At 42.2% G+C, this 24103-nt stretch overlaps 1 protein-coding gene across 2 annotated transcripts in view; it reads right to left on the bottom strand.

The window, feature by feature from the left end:
- Nucleotides 1-24103, bottom strand: part of stk25b (serine/threonine kinase 25b) — a 66651-nt gene that overhangs the window by 16230 nt on the left and 26318 nt on the right. For both annotated transcript variants that reach the window (XM_078563464.1, XM_078563465.1), the window contains exons 3-8: nt 14242-14298; nt 12579-12687; nt 10946-11103; nt 8116-8301; nt 6312-6457; nt 3565-3676 (exon numbers count right to left, since the gene is read on the bottom strand). In XM_078563464.1, the coding sequence (XP_078419590.1) occupies nt 3565-3676; nt 6312-6457; nt 8116-8301; nt 10946-11103; nt 12579-12687; nt 14242-14298 (768 nt within the window). The remainder of the gene's footprint in view (nt 1-3564; nt 3677-6311; nt 6458-8115; nt 8302-10945; nt 11104-12578; nt 12688-14241; nt 14299-24103) is intronic.

The raw sequence follows: 24103 nt of genomic DNA, 5'->3' as shown, positions 1-24103 counted from the left end.
CAAGGAGGTTATGCTGGAACTGTATAAAACGCTGGTTAGGCTACAACTGGAGTACTGCATGCAGCTCTGGTCACCACATTATAGGAAGGATGTGATTGCACTGGAGGAGAGGGTGCAGAGGAGATGCTGCCTGGGCATCAGGGTCTGAGCTATGAGGAATGATTGGATAGGCTGTGGTTGTTTTTCTTGGAGCAAGGAAGGTTGAGAGAGGGCCTGATAGAGGTGTATAAGATTATGAGGGGCATTGATAGGGTGGATAGGAAGGCAACTTTTCCATTAGTAGAGGGGTCAATAACCAGGGGGCATAGATTCAAGGTAAGAGGTAGAAGGCTAAGAGGGGAGTTGAGGAGAAATTTTTTCACCCAGAGGGTGGTGCGAGTCTGGAACTCACTGCCTGAAAGGGTGGTTGAGTCAGAAACTCTCATAATATTTAAGAAGTATTTAGATATTCACTTGCGTTGCCATAGCCTCCAGGGCTATGGCCCAAGCGCTGGAAAATGGGATTAGTGTAGTCAGATCCTTGTTGACCGGCGCGGACACGATGGGCCAAATGGCCTCCTTCTGTGCTGTAGACATCTGAGTCAGAGGGATCTGGTTGTCCTAGTGCATGAATCACAAAATGCTAGTATGCAATTACAGCAAATAATTAGGAAAGCTAATAGAATGTTATCATTTATTGCGAGGGGAATTGAGTACAAAAGTAGTGAGGTTATGCTTCAGTTGTACAGGGCACTAGTGAGACCACATTTGGAATACTGCGTACAGTATTGGTCGCCTTGTTTAAGGAAGCGTAAATGCGTTGGAAGCAGTTCGGAGAAGGTTTACCAGACTAATACCTGGAATGGGTGGTTGTCTTATGAGGAAAGGTTGGACAGACTAGGCTTGTATCTGCTGGAGTTTAGGAGAGTAAGAGATGACTTGATTGAAACATATAAGATCCTGAGGGGCCTTGATGGGGTGGATATGGAGAGGATGTTTCCTCTTGTGGGAGAATCTAGAGCTAGGGGTCACTATGTAAAAATAAGGGATTGCCCATTTAAAACAGAGATGAGGTGAAATATTTTCTCTCAGAGGGTCGTGAGTCTTTGGAACTCTCTTCCTGAAAAAGTGCTGGAATCTTTGAATATTTTTAAGGCAGAAGTGGATAGATTCTTGGTAAGCAAGAGGGTGATAGGTCATCAGGAGTAGGTGGGATGTAGAATTCAGGTTACTAACAGATCAGCCATGATCTTACTAAATGGTGGAGCAGGCTCGAGGGGCTGATTGGCCTACTCCTGCTCCTTATTCATATGTTTGTATTACGTAGACTCCTGTCTCTGTTTATTCCTATAGTTAGCACCTCTCTGAAATTTCCTCATGAGCTCTAAACATGCTCTTTCCTTTCCCCTTCACTGATGATATAAAGAGTAATGTCACTGTTTTAGAACCAATGAAATTCGTTAACTTGCTCGGGGTTCCCTTCCTCGTACAAGCTACAGGCTTTTAAAACTCCAGTTTGGCATCACCTAATCACGACCTAGTCCTCACAGGAACCTTGCTGACTGTACAACTGGCCTTAGTCATCAGCCAGAATATGCAGAACATAGTACAATTAACAGTCTCTTATTGGAGTACTTAAGAGGCAATTACAACTCTCGCAATCATAATTATTATAATTAGAACTTAGCTACTTGTTTTTAAAAAAAAAATTCCCTCATCAATCTTCTCCCCTAGTACCTCTGAAACACTAACTTCTAGATGTGGCTCCAAGTCTTTGAACTTGTTGCCTCCCAAATCCACATCTATTCTTCCTGCAACTCAAAGTCTGAATCTCACCAATCTGGTTTCCACTCCCACCATAGCACTGAAACTTTCATAGTCAAAGTCACAAATGATACCTCTGTGAGCACGGTGCATTTTTCCATCTCCTCTCCCCTGCACTCTTTGACATGGTCATCCTTTGATGTTTCTTTTCTGTCGCTGTCCAGCTCAGTGGGACAGTGCTCATCTGGATCTACTCTTACCTAACTAATTGTAGCTCAAGCATCTCCAGAAATGGTTTCTTTTCCTGGAGTTCCCCAGAGGTCCATCCTTCCTCTTCCTCATCTACTCACTGTCCCTTGGCGACATCATCCAATGAAATATGGCCAGCTTCCATGTGCACACTGACAACATTAGAGCCTGTCCTTCCATCACTTCTCTCGATCCCTCTGCCTTGTGTTAACGTACTCCACTTCCAGCAATCATTCTTGAGTGAGCTGCGATTTTCTCAAGTTAGACATTGATAAGACAGAAGCCATCACCTTTGGGCGCCATTACAAACTCCATACGCTTGCCACTGTATGGTTCCTTCCCCTGGCCATTGCTTCAGGTTGAACTAGACAATTTTCAACCATGACATCCTTTATGACTTTAAACTAAGATCCTGGCCCCATATCCTCTCCAAGACCAGCTCTGTAACCTATATTGCCTCTGTCCTTACCTCAGCCTCAGCTCATCTGCTTCTGAAACTCTCATCCATGCCTTTGTTGGAATTATCGAGGCTGGAGCTGACAATCTCCTGGCCTGGTCTGTCCTGCACTCTCTAAACTTCAGTACATACAAAGTTCCGCTGCCAGAATGACAATATCATATCCTTCATCAAGCTCCACTCAACATCTCCCAAATCTTCACTGATCTGCACTGGCTCCTTGTCCACGAATACCTCCAATTTAAAATTCACATCCTCATGTGTAATCCCTTCATTGCCTTCCCCTTCCATATTTCCACAACCTCCTCCAGTCCTGCTATGTCCCCTTCCAATCCAGAACTCTCCATTGCTCAGGCACCCACCTCTTGTGCATTTCCTTTTTTTTTGTGGCTGTATCTTCAGGGGCCTAGATCACATGCTCTGAATTTCCCTTTCTCAGCCCTTCCACCTTCCTCTCCTCCTTTAAGACCATGTTTAAATCATACATCTTTGGTCAAACTTTTAGTTACCTCCCCCCCCCCCCCCCCCCCCCCCGCCACAATACCCACCTCCCTTGGTGTCCATTTTTATCTAATTGTGCTTCTGTGATGTTTGATCTTGAGGTGTTTTTCTACATTGAAAGCCGTATGAGTTACGCCAGTTCATAAGGAAGGTGCCTATGTCCAGTGGGCATTAAATAACACAGATGTGAAGGTGGAGCTTATGAAAATCTGCACAGTAACTGCAACAAAATATGGTCATGAAAAGCTGAGTGGAATGGGCTTTTCAGTTACATTACTTCCATATCGCAGCACATATAAGCATTGATTTGTGTCTGTGGCAACGGGGTATAAAGCATGGTGGAATGTCAAGGAAGGATTTCACTCCTGGAATGGAGACCGCCCAATCTCGCATCTGGGCATTACCTAGGGACTGAAGATGAAAATATACTTCACTACCTTTCATCCCATTACAGCAATGGGAGCACAGGGATGCTAGGAGGCAGTACACCCATTACATTCTGCCCTGCAAGTCCTCATAACAAAGAGTATATCACTGCGGGAAAAGTGACTGGACTGATTATTACAATAATGATAGTGAGAGGGTTTGGGAAGTAGACAAGTACACACACTCACCTTCTGAGAACTTGGAACGGGCATTCCGTTCTGAAGCTTGCTTAAGGTGCTGGGACGTACAGTGGGGAAAGTCCAAACTGGGCACTGATCCCGCTCATCTGCATCAGCCTCCCTGCAACCAGATAGTTGGTAACTGTTAACATGCTCAGATCTCCCCATACAGGGCTCTTCAGTTTACATTTATAGATTAGCTCACACACCCCTGCTTTTCCCTCTTCCTCCCCGAAGAAAACTGCTCTGTCTTTGAACCAACTCCCCAGTGTCAAACACAGTATGACCCGTGGCAAAGGTCCCACTTCACCCCAAAGACATTTACAGGCAGCACTCATGGGGGCTTTTAAAGTCAATAGGTCAAGTCACTGTATGAATCATAAACACCAGCAATTTCGCAGATGCAATCCTTGGTCAATGGGGGAGTGTCAGCTGATGTTAGATCAAGCAGTATACAATTGGCCAAAAAACACTACGGTTAGCAAAGAAGTATCAAAAATAATTCCATGCCTAAATGTTGTTCAATTGTTGGCAGTGTAATTGTCGATGATGGGTGAAGATGGAATGTGATTTAGCTGCAGTGCCCTTCATAGTTGGACAAACCTGTCAACATTCACTGTCCCTATTTATGTGGAAAATATGGTTTCCTGGATACTGGAACTGTCCTTGAATAAGGAAGGGAACAACTTTTGGTGTAGGGAGGAGTAAAAGAATTGAAGAAAATAGTTTAAAACAAAGAATGTGCTCACTGTAGTAATGCCAGTACAGTACTGGAATGAACATCAATCTAATAGAGTGAGAACAGTCACTGTGTGGCAACTTCTTGGTGACTGCAACAGCACAGCTAACTCCAGTCTTGCTAAGGGCATCTTTCCCCTCCCTAATATATTCTCAATTTCCTTCCCTCGCCGCCACCATCCCCCCGCCCTTTCCTGAAGGCAGTATTTGGTGCCTTAGGTGTTGATCACCTCCTCGGACTTTTCTCAACCTGACAGCATCAACAAGCTAGCTAACCCGTGGCAGGGGTTGGGGGTAAAGACAGGTCAAATACAATCCTGTGCTTACTCGGCTTCCATACACATCCTTTATCAGCGGGAATCATTGCACTAGTCAGTGCGTAAGAATCAGTGTTCATTTTAGTTTAAAAGTACCCTCTTTTTGCCTAGTTGCTACCAACTGCCACCCAGCTGAAGTTTAATTAATTCAGCAGGCTTGGATGCTAAGAAGGGTTTTATTACATATGGTGCTGCCTTGACCTATTGAATCATCAGGACAGCTACAGAACCAACTCTAGTGCTCATTCACACTCAGTGCACTCTTTTCTCATGTGCAGAAAATAACTTACCTAGATGGGAAACTGTGCATGATGAACAAAGGTTAGCATTTAGAACATGGAATGCAGGCGTATCACACAGTCACTGATTCTTAAAAAGAACCCCAAACCCGTACATTCCCAGCTTTAGGATTATGGAAGGCAAAGAGTAGGTGCAGATTACCCCTGAGTGGGTAATGTGTCTATGATAGGAAAATAGGGAAAGAAAAGCAGAGCTGCAGAGAGAATCCATGTTTAAAAAAAAAGAATTAAGACTTGAGTGGTCTGGATGAACAGCCTAATTGGTGAGATGAGAGGGCCTGCTCGATAGCACTATTAGCTCAGCCTTCTCGCTTCCAGAATAAAATAGGCCAGCCTGTTCAATCTTTACTGACATTTTAAGCTCTCAATCACATTTAATTCCTGTAAATTTATTTTTCAACTTCTCCAGCGCCTCGATACACTTTATACCTCTGTAATACAGGGACCAGAATTATGGACAGTACTCAAATTGCAGTCTACCCAAGGTTTTATATGTATATTTTAAAAAATTCTTTCATGGGAATGTGGACGTCACTGACAAGGCCAGCATTTGTTGCCCATCCCTAATTTCCCTTGAACTGAGTGGCTTGATAGGCCATTTCAAAGAGCAGTTAAGAGTCAACCATATTGCTGAGAGCCTGGAGTCATGACTCCAGACCAGGTAAAGATAGCAGATTTCCTTCCCTAAAGGGCATTAGTGAGCCAGGTGGGTTTTTACAACAATTGATGATAGTTTCATGGTTACCAGTACTGGTATGGTACCAGTAATATAAGACTAGCTTTATATTGCCCATTTTATTCGTTGAATCTAAAGTTCACCAGTTGCCATGGTGGGATTTGAACCCAGAGCATTAGCCTGGGTCTTTGGATTACTAGTGCAGTGACATTACCATTACTCTACTGCCTCTCCTTAAGTTTAATATAATTGCTGTGCTTTTCAATTCAATTCCTTTAAAAATGTGGGTCAGTATTTATTTCTCCTACCAACTGTACCACCTGACTTACCTGCATTGAAATTCATTTGCCATTTACACACTCATTCTGTAATTTTTTGATGCAGGTACTACTGCATGATTTATATGGATAAAGATGAGCTTGATACAGGCAGCAACACAGTTTACACTGAGACTTGTAAGAATTAAAAAAAAATCTAAACCAACACAATCAATGGGAACAGGTTACAGAAATATATAAAATTCAACTGTCCGGTTAATGAAGGGGACTAGAAAGGGGAATTAAAGCAATGCAAATGCACCTTGAAATGATAATGGCATTCCTGAATAGCTATATCACTTTCAGGTTAGACTGAATACTGATCCATCCCACTCCAATTGTTCTGTATTTTGGTCAGTTAGGGTGATGCTGTCCCCACTGCTTCATCCCAGGAAGCAGGCATACTTACAGGTCCGAGTCTTCAGAGCTAGACTCCTCGCCATGACCCTCCGACTTCCAGCGCTTGTAGCGGTCAATCAGTTCCGTTAGGTAGGAAGTTTTCTTCGTATAGCGCTGGATATATTTGTGTTTCAGGAGCTCCTTTGCCGTTGGTCTCTAGAATTTGAAGAAACAGAAGCTGCAGTAAAGCTTTACAGTCCCATGGAATCTTGATTAAATTTCACTTGCAATATCCTCTCTTCACCCAACTGGTTTCTCACTTTCAAGTTGCACATCCTTTCTCTCAGTTTCCATTCTTCAGAATGTACATTCTTTTAATTTCTGCTCACCGCAACTCCACTCTTGTCTCTCTTGCAATTTTTTGTTCATATTCCCTTTTTTCACCCTTTGTTGATTTTTATAGCTATCCCAGTCTTCCATGTTTCCCTGCATTTGTATATTTTTTCTTTTCACTTGATACTAATTTCTTTTATCTTATTTTATGGATAACTACACAACCTGAACCATTTGCAAAAAAGAAAAAAACAAATTAGGAGGTTTAATAGCACAGCAGATTATCAACATCCAATGATAGGAGCCGTTCAAAATCAGAACAAGCTGAATGGGTGCAATATCAAGCCATGCAGACAAGCCAAAGTAGCTTGTGCATTGCAGCGTACCTGTGATGGGAAGGTGGAGAGTGGGAAGGGGCTGGGTGGGTTGACAGGGAGGTTAGGGATCACAGAAACAGATCTCTGCTCCTCATTCCTATCCAGTGATAACTTTTGGAAAGTACACATGCATGGGCACCAGTGAGATGAGTACTGAGATACTCCCGCTATGATACTCTCTTGGGAAAGAACTAAAGGACTGCCAGTTCTTCTGGAACCAAACCAAGCTTCAGTTGAGGAAAGGAGAAATGGAGAGAAAATAACCTTCGAAGACGAAGTAAACTCCATCATGATGACTATTTGCCTTTGAACTATTGCTTCGCCTTGATTTTTCTAATACAATCTATGTCCTCATTAAAAGAAGATTATTTGATCATTTAAGAAACTTTAACTGATATTCATTTCTTTAAATCTCCACATCACTGCAGACCTTGACCGTTCTTTCATTATTCCCAGAACTTTAAGATAACAATAATGTGGGTTCAGGCATTTCTCTATTTAAGCCCTCCTTGGGTTAACACCTCCTTGCGCCAGCCTTGACTGAGTGGTAGTACCCTTGTCTTGGAGTCAGAGGTTGTGGTTTCAAGCCTTACTCTCCTGCACATAATATGGGCTGACACTTCAGTGTAATGTTGGGAGAGTGTTGCATTGTTGGATCTGCCACCTTTAAGAAAGCATGTTAAACTGAAATAAAGACAATGTGCTGGAAAATCTCAGCAGGTCTGACAGCATTTGTGGAGGGAGAAACAGAGTTAACGTTTTGAGTCCAATACAGCTCTTCTTTGGAACTTCTTTAAACTGAGACTGCTTGAACAGTCTTTTTTCCTCGGGCGGATGTAAAGAATCTCTCAGCACCTTTTGAAGATCAGCAGGCGATTTCTCCCCGTGTCCTAGCCAACATTTAACTCTCAAAACATTATCTGGCCATTTACCCCACTGCTGTACATCAGAGCATGCTGTATGCAAATTGGCTTTACTAAAAGAGTGACTACACTTCAAGTGTAATTCACTGACTGTGGCAAGATTTTGGACAACTTGAGGACACAAAGGCACTAAATGAGCACAAGTTATTTCTATCTTTCTTCACAACAAGTGAAGCAGCAACTATACTGAAATTCTGGACCATGCATACATTTCGCTACAAAACAATGTCATTCCACTTACGAATTTGGGATCCTTGTTTAGGCAGGCCTCTACAAACTCTTTGAAGGGCTTGCTGTGGTTTCCTTCCAGAGTTGGGGGATTGTTCTTAGGTATCAGGAAAAGAACTCGCATTGGATGCAGCTCTGAATTAGGGGGCTCGCCCTTTGCTAATTCAATTGCAGTTATTCCAAGGGACCAGATATCTGCCTGAAAATGAACAAGTCAGAGAATGAGAAGCTCCATCCTAAATATAAACACCAGAGCTCCTGCATTTGCCTCCATTATAAGTCAACTCAAAAGACACAATGCAAATGTCAAGTTAGCAGAATTACTTTGGTTACCTCCACCAGCTTATTCTTCTTGGTGAATTTTTCCACTTATCACGGTGACAGTGTTGGAACAGCAGGGAGATGTCTCACTGCATGTTCACTTTTATTGCCAAATTAAAAATAAGAATGTTGATTTTTTTTCAAAACTGGTATTGTCTAAGCTTTTAAAATGATGCCAGGCTGTGGAAGTCTTGCAGAAGCAGGAATGGAAGACCTCCCAATGGCGTGGGATTCAAAATCTACCAGTGACCATGCCACTCTGCCTTGCTGTTGCAACAAGTGCCTTGAAGTCACTATATTTCCATATTAGATCGGTCAGATGCCAAACTCAAAGCCACACACCGATTCTCAGCATACACTGTGACTTTCAGACTGAGCTCTGGGCAGAGGCCGATTGTAAAGGACATTTGCTGCTGCTCCTACTCCTTTCTACTTGTTGCCATCGAATGAATCTTAAACTCTGGCCAGAAGCGCTGATGATTGAGAGTCTGAGCCCACGAGGTGGGAGCTCATTTAGCTCTCCTAAACCTTTGCTCTTTCCCTTCTCATAACTTACAAGGAAATAATCAATCTTTGTTCAATTGTGAGGAAGGGTTTGGTCAGCTGAGCTGCTCCTAAAACTGTTCATTTGGCGAGAAGCCATTTCATAACTCTTTTGTTACCTACTGGTTTCAATCAACTGTTTAAATAAAGAGTAATTGAAGTAACTTTTATAGTGACCCAGTTAAAACCATTACATTACCTGCTAGATAGATGAACAACACAGGCACAGGCAATCAAAGAGTGAGAGAGAAACATCAGAGATACACTTTGCAACAAAAGTGTGAAAACCAGATACAGGGAGAGTGTACGTGAGAGAGGGAGTGAGAAAACGCATCACAGATAGTCAGAGGGAAAGAGAAAAATAAAGCCATAGATACACGTTTGGCAGGGGGAGGAGGGGTGGGAAACAGATACATGCATGAGCAGAGATTACATTTTTGGTCAATGATAGACGTGACAAGTTAGGAGGCTGTATACAAATGCAGGTTACAGAACATAAAAATAATTTTGCTTTAGAACTTTAGGATTTTGGTCCAGCTGAGTTGGATTAAAACCCATGACCCATAGGTGAAAGGTCAGAGCTCCATTGGGCTGTTGCCATTTTTTCAGGAGGTCAGATTTCAATGCAGCTCATTATGGTGTGATCATTCATTTCCGCTTTTTTTTTCAGTAGGTTGGTTTATTTTTTAAGGGTTAACTGCAGAATGAGAAAAATCAAGATTTACTCATTGATACCAAAAAGGAAATGTGCGGGCAAAATAGAGGTAGTGTTTGGATAGATCTGAAGTAGGTTGTACCGAGTCAATTATTACTTAATATTGATAAATGCAATGAGATTGGGGAAGGGATTTAAACAGAAAAATATAAATTAAGCTGCGATAGTTGGGGGCACAACACAAGAGATGTGTCTGGGGGTGGGGGTAGAGAGTGCTGAAACCTTAAGCATAGTAGGGAACAACAGTGAAGAAACCAAATATAATCTTAGGACATATAGGCAGAGGGATAGGGCATACACTTCTGTAAAGTGCCTTTGAACTTTTTCCTAAATTAATAAGGTCATATAAATTCTGTTGGCAGTAATAGAGATAGTATTACTCAGGGAGTGACCCTGAATTTGGGGAGATTATTAGTATGGTATTGTACAATTCCAGTTAGTGAACTACAGACACTATAGTGAAGGGTGACTAACATGATATTTTTGATTAGGCATCTGGGCTACAAGGACAGGCTATGAGAGCTGGCAACTGAAGTGTTCAGAATGCTAAGAGGAGTAGACAAACTCAGGAGGAAATTTGAATAATTTGGATTTAATTCCATCAAACAGATGAATGTGTGAACTGTGACCAGGGCAGAAGGGACCGAGGGCTGTAAGTGTCAGTAAAAGTCAATGAATGGATATTTGGTGAGGAATGTAATTGATAGGTATGGAATTAAAATGGCGTATTTCTTTTGCACTTTGGAACTGACCTGACAGACTATATTGCTTTTCTCGAACCCGGACTTTCCTAAATAAATAAACGTTTGCAGGTTTCTCTCTTTCGGTTCTTCCACATTCCAATCCGAGTAAAACCACTCCAGGATGTCAGGCAGAACTTGCCTCCAGACCAGAAGGTCATGGGTTCAAATCTCAGAATGGATGAATCTTAAATTAGTCCCTTTCTCCCCTCACCCTTCTCTCCAGAACCATTCCTACCTCAACAGGAGTTCACTCCCGTCCCCGATACAGAGCATCTCAGGGAAGCACGAAGTGGGTTTGGGGAGTTGGAACAGATACCGTTCAAACGTTGTCCTTGGACTGGTATACCCTCTCATTCAGAATGCTAGATATTACTTGTGCTTGAAATTCAATTTGTATTCTTCAGTCTAAGCATGATTCAGGTGAGTGTCTGGTTGAGTGTGAACAGCAAAGGGACTGAACCTGGAGGAACAAATGGAACACAAATCTACAGAGACCAAACTGTGCGTGGTTGCTCACTCACTTTGAAGTCGTATGCAGACTGCTTGATGACTTCTGGTGCCATCCAGAAGGGCGTCCCCACAAAAGTGTTTCTCTTTATCTGTGTATCTGTTAATTGGCCAGCAACCCCAAAGTCTGCAAGCTTCACGTCACCTTGCTCTGACAGTAATACGTTAGCAGCTGTGGAGACACGACAGACAGAACATCAAAACTAACTGCTTTCTATTGCAGCCACCATATCCCTGCTTCAGATAATGTGTGAAAATGAGAGTGTGCGCCAGTAGGCTGGGAACAAAACATGAACCCAAGGAAAGGATCCTAAACAGGGCATAAAATAGCTGAAGTGTGGCTGGGAAAGGGAGGGAATTAAAAAAGTCAGGCTTTTAGAATGGATGGATTTTATTTATGTGTATATTCATCCAAACCTGTGGTCGGGAGGTCAATCAAGGAAAACGAGAATTGTGAAAAGAACCCCAAGAAATAAATGCTCAAAAACAATCAGTGACCATTTTTTTTTCCTTTCCTATCTCAGTTAAAATATGGGCATGTAAGGATAAGTGTGTAAAATACATTTGCCATGCCTCACAAAAAGAATCTCTAAGATTTTTTGTGCTCACTGAGTTGAAGAATCTCAGTGGTGGGGAAAGATAAATTATGACCTTGTAAGGTTTTCATTATTTTTCAGATAATAGGCATCCTTCAGAGGTTAAAAATAAATTGGTGCAGGTCCAGGGGCTTCAGCAAAGCAAGGGGCAGGAGGTCATGAGACTTTGCTCAGCATGGTGTCAAAATGCACACTTTAATGAGAAAATTAATGAAGCATGGTCAAGTTCCAACCATGTGTGAGGAATGCATGAATGAAGAACAGAGCATTTTCACTTTTTGTCTCATTGTCAAAACCTCTGGGGCCAGGTTTAGCACAGGTTAGGTGCTGCATGACCTTCCTGTACTTTGCTTTTTCCAAGCTCAGCTTTTTCTGGCTGCCTCCCCCACTCACTCTGGACACTTCCCTCACTGATCTAGTCCATTAGTATTTCTCTTTTTATAAAAAAAAAGTCAGGACAAGCAGCAACTAAAATGTGTCGGGTCAGAGCTGGGTGTGAGAGTTGGGTGGGTGAGGCTGCAACTGGAAATGAGAGGCAGCAAAGTTTGTGCCTCTCTCTTTATTGTGTCATTCCCTAACAATAAGGTCTCTCTCTCTCATTCATTCTTCTCTTCCCAGCTTCTTTCTGCATTAGGATCCACCTCTCTTTGCTCCGTTGGTCTCTACTCTCTTGAGTTAGGTGGTTAGGATTCACTCGACATGACATTTAACCTAGGCTCACATGCCTGTGCAGCACTGAGGATCCGTTCCATTCTCAGAGCTGTGATGTTTAACCAAGACCTTGCCATTTCTAGAGACTTTTAAGATGCGATAAAGCACTACATAAATACAAGTCTTCCTTTCCCAATCTGCTCATCAGAAAATAATTCCTGACAATGCAAATTCCCTGATTTTGTGAGGATTCTGATGGTGTCTCTCTTTTCCCTCCTAAGTAGTAATTTGGAAATCAAAACACAGAAGTTATAAAATTGTCGAACAACGAAGCACAGTTGCTGCCCTGCTTACTGCAGAACAACATGCTGCCCAATCCCATCTCTTGTGGTGCTCTTACCCTTAATGTCTCGATGAATTTTCCGTTCCGAGTGTAGATAGTCTAAACCTTTAAGGATTTCTCGTAGGATTGTTGCAATGTAAGTCTCCTCCAGAGGGCCTGGTTTCAGCTGCAAAGATCACAACTGTTCATTAACAATAGAGAGCTCCCCTGGCGAACCAGGAAGTGTTTCCAGTGAGTAACTCAGCTATATTAAGTCGAAAAATCTTTGGTTCAATTACCAGTCTGCAGTAAGTTATATTTCTTTTATTCATTCGTGGGATGTGGGCTTCGCTGGCCGGGCCAGCATTTATTGCCCATTCCAAGTTGCCTTTGAGAAGGTGGTGGTGAGCTGCCTTCTTGAACTGCTGCGGTCCATGTGGTGTAGGTACACCCACAGTGCTGTTAGGGAGGGAGTTCCAGGATTTTGACCCAGAAACAGTGAAGGAACAGCGATATATTTCCAAGTCAGGGTGATGTGTGGCTTGGAGGAGAACTTCTAGATGGTGGTAATCCCATCTATCTGATCTCAACCGACCCTGGGTTACAGAGGGTAAGAGTCAGCCAGGATTCCCTGATCATTCACGACTACTGGCCAATAACCCAGCTGCAAGTGCATGTGTAGGTACGGATTCCAGGGAAGACAGGACCAAGCTCAGTGGTGATGTTCCACTGGTCAAATGCCATTAATAAATACCGTCAAGGTTCATGTAAAAGTGTCACTTACACAGGGCAGCAAGGTACCTCTTGTACAACCATACCTTGGCAAGTAATCGATGATTTTACTAGGGAGAAGAGAAAATTGGCTGAAGAAAATGTAAGGACAGGAAGAAACCAAGGGAGATCACTCAGGTTACAATTCTCTCTTCCCCATAGACAGTGGTCTTTATCAGTAGGAGTGGGGGATGGAAAGTGACATAAGCAAACTTTTTTTAGCTATTCAATATTTTGTCAAATTTCTCCTCCCCTGCTGAATGCATAGGCTTCTGTCTGAAGTACGGTTCCACAGAGGCAGGGTGCCCTCAGGTACCTCATCCAAGCAGGAGCATTGACAGCGAGGGTCATCATTCCCTTCAGCATCCCACCACGGAGTGAGATCAGAAAACTCAGCAAATATTGAACCTGGGACACTCCTGGTCTATTTGATCAGCCACCAAACATGCAAGCCCATTATACAACTGAGTAAGCAAACTCCTAAATAGTGAACATGATTTATGGGGAGAGGGGGCAAGGAACATGTGATCACAAATGCAGCTATGTTGACAGTGGTCAAAGTATTATCCACAGCAAATTAAAAGCTCACAAAGCAACTACATAAATCCATTGATACATGGCTGTGACCATGCTTAACTACTTTTTAAACCAGGCATGAGTGAGCATTAAGGTGAATAACTGACAGCTTATAGATCAGGGACCCAGGTCTTGCATAGTGCAGGTAAAGTAACACTGAGTCTGGAATTCAAATATAGATCACTTGGTTGAGAGTCAAGTGCTCCTGTGTTGCAGTCAGCAGACCAACCTGGTAGTGGGGTTTAAACGCTTACTCCTTCAGTGAAACTAGCATATTCCAGTGATATTGTTTCACATTGAAACTGGGACTGAAATCTGCAGTTTACAGCTCAGTGTCCTAATCTTGTGCTATTAGCATATTGAGTTGGGACATATTCAGACAAACAGTACTCACCAAGTCTAACGCAGAGCCTCCACCCAGGTACTCCATGATTATCCACAATTTTGTGCCCTGGAGATTGAACAAACAACATAATTGCGATTAGAAGCAAGGGGAACTTTATACAACTCACTTGGAACTCTCCCCAGAATGCAAAAAGCAGTAACAGGCAACTGGTTCTCAACACCTTAATGAGCTCTGTAGCCATCATTGAGCTAATAAACACAGTCCAGAATGGGAAGAATAGCAGACCCAGCCTTAGGGAACAGCAAGATTGGAAGAGTTCAAGTTCAAGTCAAGTATAATTTCTCTTAAGGATGTAAAACCTGGGCACCAGTACACTTCAGTGACACCAAAACATTCTATGCCATTGCACTGAAATCTAGTTTTGATTATAGATCTCAACTCCAAACTGATGTCTTTCAAAGTATCCAGGAGCATTCCTATGTTTGTGATGAGTGTGATTTGGAACAGGGATACAAAGGTTAGTGTGAGCAACATTATTTTAACAGAATGATTCAAAGACAGATGCTAATAATGTTTCTGACAGGGTCCAAGGCTTTTCCTTGGAATTGAGACTGAATGATTTGAGAAGATGCCCTTGTTTCAATATTTCTTTGTAATGAATATTACATGTTTTAAAATTTACCATGCCACTGCTCACAGTGAGTCAGAGGACACAGCTTATATAAGTTTATACAACCATATAATGACAAAGCTTGACACCATGCCACACAGAAAGCTGATTTTGTGTGGCATTGCTCTTTCTTTCTCCGCCCTTTTCCCCACAGGACAAATTTTCTATATCTCAAAGTGATGCTGCCTTGTGAAATGTTGTTTAACCACTAGAGTGGTCTACCCCATCTCCTACTGGGAATCCCAATTCTTCCTTTCCACTCCAACTCTTCATGTCATGCTCTTTGATGTTGTCTTTCACCTTTCTTCTTTCGCTGTATGGCTTATGAACATTTTTCAACAAGATGTCTGTCCAGTTCTTTTCCTCATAGCTTCAATCTCACTCATTCTGTCATCTCTTCTCTCTCTCCTATGCATTTCCAGTATTTCTTTCTATTTCTCACACATGCTGCTTCACTGGTCCAATTAAAATCTCACTTTTGCTAGTTAAGGTACACAGCAAGATCAGAGGCTAGATGTAGAAGGTTGGTGCTGGAAAAGGGGTGTGAAGGGGAGGGAAGGAGACAAATGCCTGGAAATGGTCAGGGAGTGGAATGAAATAACAAAAAAGAGGTTAAGGTCAGGAGGATTCAAGAGATGTTCTCACATTTTGCTTTCAGACAGCACTGACCTTTATTCTGCTATTAACACCTACTCTGGGCCAATGCTTTGTTTCTTTACTATTCCCATTGTCTTTACCTTCTGTTCCACGGCATCTTTGTAATTTAATCTCCCCCATCCTTTACCTGACCTTCCCTTTTTGCTTCACCTGACCCTCCCTCTTTTTTCAACAGCATAAAACCCATTATATTTCAGTCTCTCTTCAGTTCCAAAGCACGGTCTTATTGGACTTGAAATGTTAATTGTTTCTCACTCCACAGATGCTGCCAGACCTTCTGAGTTTTTTCAGCACTTTGTTTTTATTCCAGATCTCCAGCATCTGCAATATTTTGCTTATTCAAGGGATGAAGGTCTGAGAGAACTTGGTTGCTGTGGCATGACAACTAGGAAACACTCAGACAAGGAGGCATACGATGGACTAGAATATATTTGTACTGGAGTAGAACTGGACTCCATGGAATATCACAGGGGAAAAAGATGAGGACTGGAAAAACCGAGGAATCAAGAGGGCTTGGGACACTGGGGTATGGTGCTGGAAACATGCAGAGGCTTAAAAATCTTCTGCATTCGGTTCAGCTGCTTTTAAATAAAAGTGCACACAAGTAGCTCTGCTACTCAGGCACATAATATACCTTGGTATGATTAAAATAATTACTTTATTCAGCCAATTTCATTGATATGAGATGAAAAGGTTGTGACAATAATTTACATTTATATAGCACCTTTAATGGAAAGAAAAATTCCAAAGGGCTTTGCAGAGCTGCTACCGAAAAAAAATGAGTGGCAAGTCAAAGAAGATTGGTCAAAGAGATGGGTTTTAAACCCACATCAAGCCCACCCACCACTCATGACCTTGCTGACCTATAATTGTCTTCTTGCCCCCACAACTCAAATTTAAAGTTGTCCCATATGAGTTTAAAAACTTTCATGGCAGCATTCCTTCCTATCACTGTTACTTCCTCAAAACCCCCTCCCTAATTTTTCATTCGATCCTTACTCGGGCCTCTTGTGTATCACCCCTCCTTAAAGACCCTCCATTTTGTTCAGAAAGCAGATGTTCTTTCAAGGTAATGCAGCTTTAAACATGAACATTTTGCTTACAAGTTCTTTCTATCTACCCTCATGACAGGTATAAAATACATTTTACATTATTTATTGAATATAAATTACTTTTGTTTTCAAAAATTGTCCGAGAGTGACCAATTGTAGGGGTTCTAGACACCATACAAACAGATGGTTTAACTTATATCTTTTCACTAAATATCAAACTATAAGATATTGAATTGAGAAGATTAAATCGAATTCTATATTTCATTTGGCAAAAATAATTAGCATAAGCAAAGGGTTTGGCCAAAGTTCAGATCTTTTATTCAGAATTGTTCACTGCATTTGAATAATTTTTCTGCAGGATGTTTTTGAGAACACAACCTGCCGATCATATTTTTGTAAAAAGCACATCCGAGTCACACTTATAATTTATTCTAAATCAATCTAAATTTCTTTCTCATGACATACCAAGTTTTTACAATTCAAATTTATTAATTTTAATCCAGTCATGCACAATTCTTAACAAGGATAAGATAAATCAATTGAATGTTCCAAACACTTCATTGAAACTTTCCTATTTTTTAATGTCAGCCTGGAAAACATAGGCTAAATGTGTGGCATCTGATATAATGAAAGCACTAAAAAAAAAAATTACATGTTTCACAATTAATACGGATTAAAGTTCTGTATTTGAGCACCACATAATTATCTGTGTTTCCAGGCCTCAGCCTCTTGGTCTGGATTTGGCCTTGGTTTTTATTCTCCCAAAGATAAGATACTTAATTTCAAATATATTAAGAAATTTGATATATTAAGAAAAACTTTAATTAAAACACAGAATTTAATATAATTTAAATACAGGTTAGATTAAACTATGAACTTTTGGGATTTTTATCCACAGAAAGTGTTAGAAATATTTAACATTGACTTAAAGATTGGTCAATAAGATAGGACTTGATGTTTGTAAAGACCCCTGCAGTCAAACAGAAAAAGATATGAAAGGCAAGAGTTAATAAGCTTCATTTGTGTAAAAAGCTATCAGGTTTTAAATGTTTTTTAAAAAAAATTGCAACTTTTATCTAAGGCAAACAGCCACAAAAAACAGAATATTTTTAAAAAGACATCAAGCTTTTAAAGAAAAACAAAGAAGTGCTGGAAAATCTCAGCAGGTCTGGCAGCATCTGTGGAGAGAGAAACAGTTAATGTTTCAAATCCATAGGACTCTTCTTTGGAACTGAAGAGAGGCAGAAATGGGAGGTGTTTTACGCTATTGAAAAAGGAGGATTAGGTCAAGCAAAAAGAAAAGGTCAGGGATAGGTTAGAGGGTTGGGGAGATTAAATTACAAAGGTGTCATGGAACAAAAGGTAAAGAGAGTAGTAAAGAAACGAAGGATTGGTCCAGAGTCGGTGTTAATAGCAGAATAAAGGTCAGTGCTGTCTGAAATCAAACAAGATACAGACTGGTATTGGGGAAAAAAATACAAAATGGAGGACAGAGTTCATGGTCTGAAGTTGTTGAACTCAATAGTGAGTCCAGAAGGCTGTAAAGTGCTTAATCGGAAGATGGGGTGCTGTTCCTAAAGCTTGCATTGGGCTTCACTGCAGCAGGCAGAGGGCAGAAATGTGGGCATGAGACCAAGGCGGTGAATTGAAATGGCAAGCGAACTGGAGGTTGGGTTTGCGCTTGCGGACTGATTGGAGGTGTTCTGCAAAATGGTCACCCAGTCTGCGTTTGGTCTCCCCAGCGTAGAGGAGACTGCATTGTGAGCAGCGAATACAGTAGGCTATATTGAAAGAAGACTAGGTAAATTGTTGCTTCACCTGGAAGGAGCGTTTGGGGCTTTGGACAGTGGAGACAGAGGAGTTCAAGGAGCAGGTGTTACAACTCCTGTGATTGCATGGCAAGGCGATGAGGTGTTGGGGGTGATAGAGGAGCAGACCAGGGTGTCGTGGAGGGAATGGTCCCTTCGAAATGCTTACAGGGGAGGGGAAGATGTGTTCAATGGTGGCATCCTGCTGGAGTTGGGGGAAGGATAATCCTTTGCATGTGGAGGCTGGTGGAACGGAAAGTGATGACAAGGGGAACCCTACCATGGTTTCGGGAAGGGATGCGAGCTGATGTGTGGAAATGGGTCGGACGTGGTTGAGGATCTTGTCAACCACTGTTTGAGCGGGGGTTTGGGTGCGGGTGGGGTGGGTGTGTAGTCCTCGGTTAAGGAAAAAGGAAGACATGTCAGAAGTGCTGTTGTGGAAAGTAACATCAGAACAGATGCGATGGAGACAAAGAAACTGGGAGAGTGGAACAGAGTCCTTACAGGGGGTAAGGTAATGAGGAGGTATAGTCACAGAATCACAGTGCAGAAGAGGCCCTGTGGCCCATTCTGCACCGACATGTGAGAAACACCTGACCTACCTACCTAATCCCATTTAACAGCACTTGGCCCATAGCCTTGAATGTTATGACGTGCCAAGTGCTCATCCAGGTACTTTTTAAAGGATGTGAGGCAACCCGCCTCCACCACCCTCCCAGGCAGCGCATTCCAGACTGTCACCACCCTCTGGGTAAAAAAGTTTTTCCTCACATCCCCCCTAAACCTCCTGCCCCTCACCTTGAACTTGTGTCCCCTTGTGACTGACCCTTCAACTAAGGGGAACAGCTGCTCCCTATCCACCCTGTCCATGTCCCTCAATCTTGTACACCTCGATCAGGTCGCCCCTCAGTCTTCTCTGCTCCAACGAAAACAACCCAAGTCTATCCTACCTCTCTTCACATCTTAAATGTTTTATCCCAGGCAACATCCTGGCGAATCTCCTCTGCACCCCCTCCAGTGCAATCACATCCTTCCTATAATGTGGCGACCAGAACTGCATACAGTACTCCAGCTGTGGCCTCACCAAGGTTCTATACAATTCCAACATGACCTCCCTACTTTTGTAATCTATGCCTTGATTGATAAAGGCAAGTGTCCCATATGCCTTTTTCACCACCCCACTAACATGCCCCTCCGCCTTCAGAGTTCTAAGGACACACACGCCAAGGTCCCTTTGTTCCTCAGAACTTCCTAGTGTCATGCCGTTCATTGAATACTTAATTAGCAAATTACTCCTTCCAAAGTGTATCACCTCTCACTTTTCAGGGTTAAATTCCATCTGCTATTTATCTGCCCATTTGACCATCTTGTCTATATCTTCCTGTAGCCCAAGATACTCAACCTAACTGTTAACCACCCGGCCAATCTTTGTGTCATCCGCAAATTTACTAATCCTACCCCCCACATAGTCACCTATGTCGTTTATATAAATGACGAATAATAGGGGACCCAGCACAGATCCCTGTGGTACGCTACTGGACATGGGCTTCCAGTCACTAAAGCAGCCTTCTGTCATCACCCTCTGAGTCCTACAACTAAGCCAATTTTGAATCCACCTTATCAAATTACCCTGTATCCCATGTGCATTTGCCTTCTTTATAAGTCTCCCATGTAGGACCTTGTCAAAGGCTTTGCTGAAATCCATATAAACTACATCAACTGCACTACCCTCATCTACACACCTGGTCACCTCCTCAAGGTAGCTGTGGGAGTCGGTGGGCTTGTAATGAATATTAGTAGACAACCTATCCCCAAAAATAGAGACAGAAAACAAGGAAGGGAAGGGAAGTGCTGGAGATGGACCACTTGAAGGTGATAGAGGGGTGGAAATTAGTAGCAAAATTGATGAATTTTTCCCAGTTCTGGATGAGAGCTAGAAGTAGAAGTAGCACCTATAGAGTCAGCGATGTTCTGGAAAAAAAAAAGTTGTGGGAGGGGGCCTGAGTAGGACTGGAACAAGGAATATTCCACGTATCCCACAAGACGACAGGCATAACTAGGGCACATGTGGGTACCCATAACCACTCCTTTTATTTGGAGGAAGTGAGACCAGTTAAAGGAGAAATTGCTCAGTGAGAGAACAAGTTCAGCCAGGCAGAGGAGAGTCGTCGTGGAAAGGATTGTTCGGGCCTCTGTTCAAGGAAGAAGCGGGGAACCCTCAGACCATTCCGGTGGGGGATGGAGGTGTAGAGAGATTGGACATGCATGGAGAAGAGGCGACGGTTATGGCCAGGAAACTGGAAATTGTTGAAATGATGTAGGGTGTCAGAAGAATCACAAATGTAGGTGGGAAGAGACTGGACAAGGGAATTAAAAAAAAGTCAAGATAGGAAGAACTAATTTCCGTGGGGCAGGAACAGGCTGAAATGATGGGTCTACCAGGACAGCCCTGTTTGTGGATTTTGGAAAGGAAGTGGACGCAGGCTGTATGAGGTTGAGGAACTATGAGGTTGGAGGCTGTGGAGGGAAGATCTCCAGAGGAGGAAATCAGTGACGGTCCTGGGAACAACAGCTTGATGTTTGATGGTGGGGGTCATGGTCCATGGGAGGCAGGAACAAGTATCTGAGAGTTGGCACTCAGCCTCTGCAAGGTAGAGATCAGTACACCAGACAACAACAGCACTGCCCTTGTCAGCAGTTTTGATAACAAAGTCAGGGTTGGACCTGAGAGAACGGAGTGCAGCAAGTTCAGAAGGAGACAGGTTAGAGTAGGTGATGGGAGCAGAGAAATTAAGACAGCTGATGTCACGCTGACAGTTCTCACTGTAAGGATCAAGAACAGGCAAGAGGCCAGAGGGATGGGTCCAGGTAGAGGGAGATTATTGGAGACAGGTGAAAGGGTCCATTGAGCAGGGGGTGCGGGGGGGGGGGGGGGGACTCGTGTCCAAAGATGTGAGGCAAAAGTGAAAGAAGCTTTTAAATGTTGATGTTCAGAAACACTTGGGTGTGCTAGTACAAGGTACGCTGAAGGTTAGCATCCAGGTACAGCAAGCAATTAATAAGGCAAATGGCATATTAGGCTTTATTGCAAGGGGATTTGAGTACAAGAATAAAGAAGTCTTGCTACAAACATACAGGGCTTTGGCAAGACCATACCTGGAATACTGTGTGCAGTTTTGGTCTCCATATTTAAAGAAGAGTATACTTACACTGGAGGCAGTACAGCGAAGGTTCACTAGATTGGTTGCTGGCAGGAGAGGGTAGACCTATGATGACAGGCTAGTTAATTGGGCCTATAATCCCAGGAGTTTGGAAAAACAGGAGATGATTTCATTAAAATATACAAGACTCTGAAGGGGCTTGACAGGGTAGATGCTGAGAGGTTGTTTTTCCTGGCTGGGGAATCTAGGACACAGGGGCACAACCTCAGGATAAGGGACCGATCACTTAAGACTGAGATGAGGAGAAATTTCTTAATTCAAAAAAATTGTGAATCTTTGGAATTCTCTAACCCAGAGGGTTGTGGATGTTCCATTGTTAAATATATTCAAAGCTGGGATAGGCAGATTTTTGGTCTCTCAGGGAATCGAAGGATATGGAGAGTAGATGGGAAAATGGAATTGAGGCAGAAGATCAGCCATGATTCTGAATGGTGGAAGAGGGTTGAGGGGCCACATGGTTTACCCCTGCTCCAATTTATGTTCTTAGGTAAATGGTATTTTCTGAAGCAAATTTTGAAAATGTTGTGATTCACAGTTGCAAAATATAGTCATCTCAGGAATACAAAATTTATTTTCCAGGAACCAGTGAAAAAACAGCTAATACAACGCGTCTGAGCAGATCTCAGATAACAGCACTCACCATCCCCCCTGCCCAATGTTGCCTAAACCACCAGTATCTGCTCCAGCATTTAACTACCAATTCTGCATCTGGTAGCTTACCTGTTCTTTCCTGATGTGCAGAGCCGATGGAGGAGGCTGTCCATTGGTAGCACATATTTGGAGAACGGGTTCCAATAACCACTATTCACTATCTCGCAGCAGAATTCTGACTTTGTTTCAGATTTCTTCACTGGAGATGTATACCATTCCTCCACTCGTACACCCAGCATCAGCATAACCACCAAGTCATTTTAACATTCAACTGTTAGTCAACCTGTTGCCTTCTCTGTTTCACGATGACATGTTTTAATTAAGCACAAGACACTTGAGGGAGGAGTACACGGAATAGATTTAATTGATATCCAGTATAGATGACCAATCTATACTGTACACAGAGTGGCTTTTAGTTTCAAATTCTATCTTTTGAATCCTTTGAAAAACTGCTGAAAACCATGCTCTATTACTTGCCATATTTTGCTAACATCGAAGGTACATGTCACAGATAAGATCTCATGATGCATCTATCCCGAATCCTGCAAAAATAGTCTGTTTACATAAATAGTTCTAATTGTTTACTTCAAAGTTACTTTTCTAAAACAAGTCTTCCTAACTTAACTGCCTTGAATCCTTTGAAGTGGAGACTTTATTAACTATTATCTTTCTATACGATAGTTCATAGATCCTTCTGCTTATATTTATTACAAGGTGTTCCAATCATTTTGTTGCATAAGGATTTCTGGTGGATAATATGCAGATAATTGGAGCAGAAGATAAGCCATGCTTTCTTCTCATGCCACTTCAAAGTCATCCTTTCCACACTGTAAAGCCTGTTGCTCTAAGAAACAAGGAAGGTTGATTATTAACCCTCAACTCCTCAAAATGTCCAGTATGCAACTCTTCAGTGTATCCAACTACTAACCGCATGCAAAGGTAAAAGTAATGCACCACCCTGACCATTTATCATACCGTCTAAAAATATATAAACAACGACATAATTTCACAAATGGGCAGAGGCTTGTATAGTACTGGAAAGGGCAGCCAAGCTGAACAAAGCAAACAAATGTCAAGGAAGGAATAAACTCAAGGCCTTAGCTTCTAAAAAGGTTAGTCCAGGATCTAAAAGATTTTCAAGAGAAGCCTATTTTACTTGAATTTGGTATGCTATTAGATCTTAGGATTTTCCCTGAGATTAATCCAATAATTTAGAGTGTCTATTCTTACCTTGAGATCAGGTAATATGCCTGGAAAACAAAGCACTGGTAGCTGTTTCGAGCTACTAGGCTTCTTCCATGCCTTCATAAGATCTTACAGTTCACCAAGTTTGATAAAAGCATCACAAAAGATGAAACAAGCACACACATAATATAGTTCCACATACACAGTAGACAACTGTCTACCTAATTCCTCGAGTGAACAAAATTATGGAGATTGCAACATTAAGAAATAAGCTAATCTTTTAATTGGCTTTTAAATATACAGTATTACTTAAAGGAATATTCAACTGGCCAGTATTAACTACCTGCTTTTCTGAGAGTTCATCCTACCTCCTCTCATGGGGTTTTCCAATTGCTCCTGATTAAAACAGATCTTCTTTTCGACTTTATTATTTTGTACTAGTAAGCTTTCTGCCGTGGCTCAGTGGTACCATTCTTGCTTAAGTCAGAAGATCAAAGGATCAAGTCACGTTCCAGAAAATTGAGAACACAATGCAAGCTAACACTTCAGCATTGAGGGAAAGCTGCGCCATTGGAAGTGCTGCCTTTCAGATGAGACATTAAGCCAAGGCCCTGTCTGTCCTCTGTAGACATTAAAGATCACATGGCATTTTTCAAAGAAGAGTAG

This window comes from Cetorhinus maximus, chromosome 19 (assembly GCF_964194155.1).
Source record: "Cetorhinus maximus chromosome 19, sCetMax3.hap1.1, whole genome shotgun sequence".
Lineage (NCBI taxonomy): Eukaryota > Metazoa > Chordata > Chondrichthyes > Lamniformes > Cetorhinidae > Cetorhinus > Cetorhinus maximus.
Note: the sequence above shows the minus strand (reverse complement) of the source record. Positions and strands in the feature narration are given on the sequence as shown.